Source organism: Chrysochloris asiatica, unplaced genomic scaffold (assembly GCF_000296735.1).
Source record: "Chrysochloris asiatica unplaced genomic scaffold, ChrAsi1.0 scaffold00027, whole genome shotgun sequence".
Lineage (NCBI taxonomy): Eukaryota > Metazoa > Chordata > Mammalia > Afrosoricida > Chrysochloridae > Chrysochloris > Chrysochloris asiatica.
This window is the reverse complement of record NW_006408545.1, coordinates 16,615,407-16,623,009: the sequence shown is the minus strand read 5'-3', so window position 1 is coordinate 16,623,009 and position 7,603 is coordinate 16,615,407. Positions and strand designations below refer to the sequence as shown.

At 41.9% G+C, this 7,603-nt stretch overlaps 1 protein-coding gene across 2 annotated transcripts in view; it reads right to left on the bottom strand.

Annotated features, from left to right (window-relative positions):
• CDK19 (cyclin-dependent kinase 19) overlaps positions 1-7,013 on the bottom strand; it is a 247,132-nt gene extending 240,119 nt beyond the window's left edge. Inside the window, exon 1 of one of the 2 annotated variants that reach the window (XM_006839930.1) lies at positions 6,719-7,013. In XM_006839930.1, coding sequence (XP_006839993.1) covers positions 6,719-6,846 — 128 coding nt within the window. In that variant the 5' untranslated portion in view covers positions 6,847-7,013. The remainder of the gene's footprint in view (positions 1-6,718) is intronic. The other variant, XM_006839931.1, reaches the window with a different exon arrangement.
• Positions 7,014-7,603: the final 590 nt, after the last annotated feature.

Genomic DNA, 7,603 nt, shown 5'->3' with positions numbered 1-7,603 from the left:
TTTTTTGTGTGTGTTTTTTTTTTTAAAAAAAGCTAAAGTGGATAAAGAGAAATACTTTTAACTCATGGTATATGGAGGGGATTATAATCAATGTAATGAAACAAGTTATATGCATTGTTGAATGTGAAACTGATGATGTGTCCTGTAAACTTTCACTCAATCCACAATAAAAACCTTAAATTTAAAAAAAAAAAGCAAAGATGTTACTGTGGTGTCAAAGGCGCACTTAACCCAAATCTTGGTCATTTCAATCTCCTCAAGTAAGGTAAAGGCTGGATAATGAAAAAGATAAAGAAAACTGATGTATTCAAATTGTGGTATTGTGAAGAGTACTGAATACGTACCATGGGCTGCCAGAAGAAAGAACAAGTCAGTCTTCAAAGAAAAATTTGAGAATGCTCTCTAGAAGAATGGATGGGGAGACTTTTATATCATCATCAGAAAAAGACCAATCACTGGAAAAGGACATTATGTTTAATAAAGAAAAGGATCGGTGAAAACGAGAGGACTCAATAACTGTAATAATGAACTCCCACACACCAACCAGCCTGAAAATGGCGCATGACTAGGCAACGCTCTGTTGACGTTGCAACTAACAGCAATAGCCACATATTTATATTGAAATTAACTTGGTAAGTAATTATGGTTAAATGAAATTAAAGATTCCAATTCTTAGGCACACTAACCATATTTCAAGTGCTCAGTAGCTACATGTGGTTAGTGGCTGCCACACTGAACAGCACAATGAAACCATTCACCATCACAGGAAGTTCTATTGGAGCTCGCTGTTCTAGATCAGGGGTTAGCAAACTTCAGCCAAACCCAGACCACGACCTGTTTTTGTATATTAAATTCTATTGGAATATAGTCACGTTCATTCACATTCACTTCTGTATGTCCATAGCTTCTCTTGGCACCACAACAGAGTGGAGTGACTGACAAACTAGGCCCACAAAACCTAACGTATTCTATCTACTATCTGTAAAGTATTTTACAGAACATTTTAACAGCTGCTGCAGACAAATCTCATTGTAAAGAACATCTCTTTCTCTTGGGGGTCAAATACATGTTGCCATCAAGTCGATTCCGGCTCATAGCAACCTTATAGGGCAGAGAGGAACTGCCCCCTATGGGGCTTCCAAGGCAGCAAATCTTTACTAAGGCAATCTGCTTTTCTTTCTCCCTCACAGCAACTACTGGGTTTGGTTTGCAGCTGAGTGCTTAACTACTGAGCAACCAGGGCTCCTTTAGGGATCAAAATTTTTTTAAATGTTTGTACTGGAGAAAATAACTAAATTAAACACAAACCAATGTCCATTTATTATGTGCTACGGATAATTTCTAAATATATAATATCAAAACACTTCCTAAACTATGAATACTGACATCTTCTAAGCATCCTGTAAAATAGCTAGTAAAATCACATTAAACAGATTACTATAGTCTGGCAATTCTAAAATAGCTACGGTAAGAGGAAAAAATGCTTACTATCTAAAAATAATTTGCCTGTGTTCCTTATCTATAGCTATTAAAAGAACTATATCAACCACCCAGCTTCTTAGGAAAAAAATACACTAGACCTAGCCAATGCTATAGATTTTATATTTGCGTTTAACTACCAATCTCAAGCATCAAAATAATTACTGAAAACATTGCTCTTAAAATAAATCAACCTATTTTTAAAATGTATTTTGATCTGCTTCAAAGATCAGTAGACATGTTTATTCATTTTACCAATTTCAAGGGTTTGCTGGTTTCCTTTTAATTCAGCCATTTTTTTACTGTGTAGTGCATGCCCAACTCTGAACAAGGTGCTAGATATGGAATGATAAAAACGCTTTGCAGCTAAGAGTTTATGGGGCTGATTAAAAGCAAGCAAGTGACATTTCCCACTTAGGAACACACAGGAGTAGAAGCACAGTTATTGGGCACACTGGGTGACACAGGAAAGCAGCTTTTGAGCACTGATGTGTGAGCAGTTCATCAGCTTTGTGGGGATGGAGAGCTTAAGAGGGCATGGCAGGGCAAGGCCATTCTGGCTTGAATGCAGCACAAAGAAAAAGACATTGAAAGAACCTGGCAAGTCCTAGAAAATATGAACAGTACAATGCTGCTTATAGCCTGTTGCGCTTGAAAAATAGAAAGAAATGGTGTCAGGTATTAAAGGCTTTGGATAAGAATACAAATGGATTTACATGCCAAACAGTGATTAAAATGGGATCTGATCTTGTAAATCATAGAGAATACATGGTGGTGGTGAATGAGTTTCAATTCATAGTAACCCAGTATAGGGTTTCCAAGAATTGTAAATCTTTATGGGAGCAGAAAACTTCATCTTCCTCCCACAAAGTGACTGGTAGATTTGAACTACTGACCTTGTGGTTTAGCAGCCCAGCTCGAAATCTACTACGCTACTGGGATTCCTTAGAGAATATACTGTTTTCCAAAAAGACGATATTGGGGTTTTTTTTGTAGGATGATACTCGCATCAACTTGGGTCTTCGACAGTAGTAAGACTTACTACAGAGACCAATAGGACCAAAAATAGTGAGGATGAAAAGGAGGTACAGGTGGCATGCCAGCACTTCTAATTCAAATATCCCTCACACATATTTTCCTTTTTCCATTTTACATACATTTTGATATAGAGTATCTTTTGCATGGAAAAAGTTCATACAATGAGATTATCAAGATTAGATCTAACGTGGCCCTTTTTAAAGAAGGAAAACACAGTAGATATTGCAAGAACTCTGAGTCAAGAGATCTGGATTTCAGGCTTGGTCACTGCTGAGACTTTGGGAATGTCAATCTCTCAAAGCTTTGGTTTTCTTACTTGTAAATGAGGAAATTGAACTGGATGATCTAAAAATCTTGTAAATTCTAAAATGCTATAATCACACTGGTAAATCTTGTAGCCTCCAACAAAAACACAAATATAAAACTATTTTAATTAATCAAATGTGGAAGCCCATCAAGAACAGGTCTATACTACTGTATCTGTTATTTACCTGTTGTTGTTAAGTGTTATCAGTCGGTTCCAACTCATAGAGACCCTGTATAAGGCTTCTTAGGAGTGGCTGGTGGATTTGAACTGCCAACCTTATAATTAGCAGTCCAGTGCTTCTCCTACAGTGCCACACCAGGACTCCTTATTTACCTGTATGTACCTATTATTTCTTTGTTAGATTTCATGCCACATACTAAAGTTATGTAGTCAACTACTCACCTAAAACCATAAAGGGAAGAAAAAAAAAAAAAAAAACTGCAAGATATCTGTCAGCCATTTCATTTTCAATTACTAAGTATAAAAACACAAATTAAGAAAAAAAACAAAATCCAACAAGGGGTATTCTTTTATTGATGTGGTCCAAGAAACTAAATTAATGTCTGTAATACTGAATAATGGTATTGTTGTGTGCAAGTTTTCAAACATGATGGAATCATGTTTATCTGAACCTCTTATTCACAAGAATTTTTTAACAGTACAAGTTTCCTTTATCAATCCAAACAACCAAACAAAACAAGGTTCCTATATGAGAAATACAATCTTGAGATTTAAAACCACAAATCATGTGCAACTTTCTAATAATGTTAAAAGAAAAAATGTTCTACTAATTCTTGATCATATTAAAGTCTAGAAACATTCTAAACTTGTTTCTCTTCAGGAAAAACTTTTACTTCAAATTTTTTTTTAAAGTACAGTTGACTCAAAAAACTCTCTTCCTTAAAAGTGGTGGAATTTTTACCAAAGGTGAAAAAATCCAGTTGTAAATCTTGAATTTTCAGTGTAGGTGTTAAATTTGTATAGCCTAACTAACACAGCCTAAATTAAAGGCACACTCATATTTCAAAGGAAAGTTTTTAAACTGTAGCACTAACGATAAGCAGCAGTTTTTCTAAGGATATTTTATGTCAAGTTCTTCTTCCAGTGTTTCTTCTAAAGATTAGAATCATTTTTGGCTTTTGGACGTTATATGGAGTCCTGGTATGGCGCTGTAGGATAAGCACTCAAGTATAAGGTTGGTTTGAACCGCAAGGTCGGTGCTTCAAATTCACCAGTCAATACAGGATTGCTATGAGTAGGAACCAACACGATGGCACTTAACAACTACTACATTGTAAACACCAGGATCATTTCTCTTTAATACACCCATGTGAGTTCTCGCTACCTTTTCAAAATAGCATGTTTTTCTATGTTAACCAAAATAAAAATGGACTAAAACGACTAAAATGTAATTTGCCATGCTCAAAGAACAAAATTCTTTACTGTACAAATCTGCATCACAGTTTAGAATACTCACTGAAAATTTTTGTTCTTTCAAATAGCTGAAATCTATGCATATAAAATCACCACCACCAACCCACAGAAAGAGTCCTGGTGGCACATTGGTTAAGCAATTGGCTGCTAAGCAGATGGCCTGCAGTTCAAACCCACCAGCTACTACCAAGGAGAAAGCGGTGACAGACCTTCTGCTTTCTTAAAGACGTACAGCCTTCAAAACCCTATACGGTCACTATGAGTCAGAAGCAATATTGAGTTTGGCTTTTAGGTTTGGTAACCAACCCTCAAGACGTGTTTACCGTAAAGCTTCAAATCTCACCAGACTCTTGGTCCAAGGGGGGAGAAGAAACTTTATCATGGCTTTTCTTACATATTATATACTGACTTAAGCAAATGCTTTAAAATGCCAAGTCCACCACAAAAATTTTAAAAATCATAATACATTGAAGAAACACAAAGTGATCTGGCTGTGATGGAACCATCTTCCTCTACCAAAGAGCTCTATTACCTCTAATCAAATAAATTTCACTCAAGAAGGATGTGTATTCGAATCAATATCTTTATTAGATAGAGAAAGTAATTCAAAAAGAACAAATAGAAACAGGAGTTAAATGATCTGGTGTTTTTGTTGTTAAGTCTGTGCTACTCAAATACAATTCAGAAACAAAAATTTTAACTATTCTCATAAACTGCGAAAAGGAAGCGATTTTAACAAAAAAGTTTTAATACATTTAAAAATTCTAAAACAAGTATAGTACAAAGTTACCATGAGGAGTGTGAAAAGAATTATTTTTTGATTTATTTGTATAGCCAATGTCAAATAGAAAGACTTAATTTGCTTTCCTCAAATATATTTGCTAAGACTCCCACAGGAACACCCGTGTAACAAGTAGAGTGGATATTTCAACAACATAATACAAGTTAATTATAGTACCTCGCATTTCGTGATACTTACTCAAGAACACCTGGTAATTAAAAGAATTATAAGAAAAGTTTACAAACAACTGAGTACTATCTGCCTGTGTAGGCATAACGAGAAAAGGAAGGGGGAGAGACAATTATAACAGACCTTGAAACAGTACTTTGGCATTTCCAATCTTTCACAGAAAACACTTCTGAAACTTCTCTATGGGGAATCTAATTCTTGACACCAATAGCCAAGTCTACATTGGTGGGGTGGGGAATACAGGTTCCCAAAACTTTTTGATAAAAAAAAGTCAAGACAATTTTGAGTTATGTTTTTTTACCTTTATGAAATTAGCGCGTGCATATGCAGACTTTTGGTCCTACCATAAACTAACCATATCAAATTACTACAGCGTGCGCAGAAGGGTAAGGAGCCCTTCAAATCTTACTACTGTCAGTATGGCTGATATTCAGTTTATTCAAAAATGTTCCTCTACTAAAATCCTAAAACTCTAGTCGGTTTTTACAGGGGTTAAGAGTGGAAGGCGCATCTTTCCGGACTCCCTAACCCTAGGGGATGAAAACTGCAAGGATGGGGCGTGAGTAACGATTGGCATTCACCCACCCTTCAGAGAGCGCCGGTTCCACCTGTCCTGCAGTGCGAGCTCAACTACCCTTAATAGATTATCCAGCTCATCTTCCAAGACCACATTCGGAAGGGGATTCCCAAGGGGCTCCCACGGTTCTCTGTCAATTCCCAGGAAAACAAAGGTTCCGGCCCAGCTGTCACTCCGTATTCCGTTCTGGATTCTCTAGGTGCCTGGTAAAGCCCAGCACGAAGTCATCTGGCACAGAGAGGATGGAGAAGACACAACACCCTAGGTGAGGAGGGAAAGCAGCGCCAGGGAACCTGGGAGAACTCTGCAGTTCTCGCGGCAAAACGCGGTTAATCGCTCAGGATGTCCCACATGGAAGCGAAAGCGCGAACTCCGAATGAGAATGTGCAAAGGGGGGAGAGTGAGGAGAGGCTGAGTACATGGCCTGGACCCGCCATCCCGGGCTGGCAGGTCCCGCGCCCAGCGGGTCAGACCTCGGAGACCTGCACCGCCGCCCCCGGGCGGGGCTCAGCCGATTGGAAGTTCAACAATCACCGTCACGGGGCCAGAGCGGCAACTCCTTGGCGGAGCTCTCCCCGCCCTCCGCGGCTTCCCAGGAGACCAGACCCCACAAACTCCACCTCTAGTCGAGGTTCCAACTCAAGTCGCCGCCAGCTCCCTGCACGCGGAGGGCCCCTCAGGAAGCGAGCGGCGGTGCCCGACTAGGCTGCGCCACCGGAGCTCTAAGGGCGCGACGGGACCACGGGGGGGTTCGGACAGAAGCGTCCGTCAGAGACCGCCCCGGGACGCGGCCCCGCGACCACCCCCGCCTCGCTCCTCGGGCACGGTCCGCCTGGGCTCCGCCACCCATCCCGCCCAGTCGCAGGCAGGGCGAGGACCCGAGCGACCCTACTCCCCCCGCCCCTGCTCTTACCCATCTTTCCGCCTCGCCTTGTAGACGTGCCCGTAGGTGCCGCGTCCCACTTTGCACCCTTCGTACTCAAACAAATCCTCCACCCGCTCCCGCTCCGCCGCCAGCTTCGCCTTGAAATCATAATCCATTGTCTGCTTCCCCCATAGAGGCACCGGGACGCGGGGGCCGCCGCCGCTCAGTCCCTCCTCCTCCTCCCCCCGCTGCCGCCGCGCCACTTCTCCAACAGCAGCCTCTCGGGCGCGCGCGCGCGCGCCGCCCGCCGCTCCGCTGTCCGCTTTCAGCAAGGGGTTCCTCGGCGGCCGCGGCAGCCACCTCCTCCTCCTCCGCGGCGGCGGCGGCGGCGGCTCCCGCAAGCACCTCCAGTCCCGCCTCCCCCCTTCATTTCCTTGTTTTGGAACCTGGTGGGCAGCTCTGAGGCTTCCTCGAGCTCATTAACGATCCAACCCGCCCTCCCGGAGATCTCAGAGGCTCCTGGGAAATGTAGTCCTGAGTAACTGAGGATTGACTGAAATTTTGCTAACGAAAGAACTATAGATCCCAGGTTGCCTTGGGCCGCCACAGCCTCGCCTCCACGAGGCATGCACGTCTGCGCACTGGGGCTACCCCTCCCCCTCAGGTAGCTCTGAACTCCCAGTTCGTGTGAAGGTAGATTGCGCAAAGTTGTAGTGTGCTTTCTGTGAATCAGTGTGAACAAGGAAAGAAGACCCTTGTTCTGATAAGAGGGAGGAATTCCACTCTATCCAAGCAAACAGAGCGGAAAGTGACTAACAAGTACCTGGCCCAAGACTGGTTACAGAACACTTGTACTGCTGAGTGTTGTTTGTTTTATATGCTAATTTGTCTTCCTGTTGCCCCGCCCCCATCTGACTGCTCGTTGGCGGATAT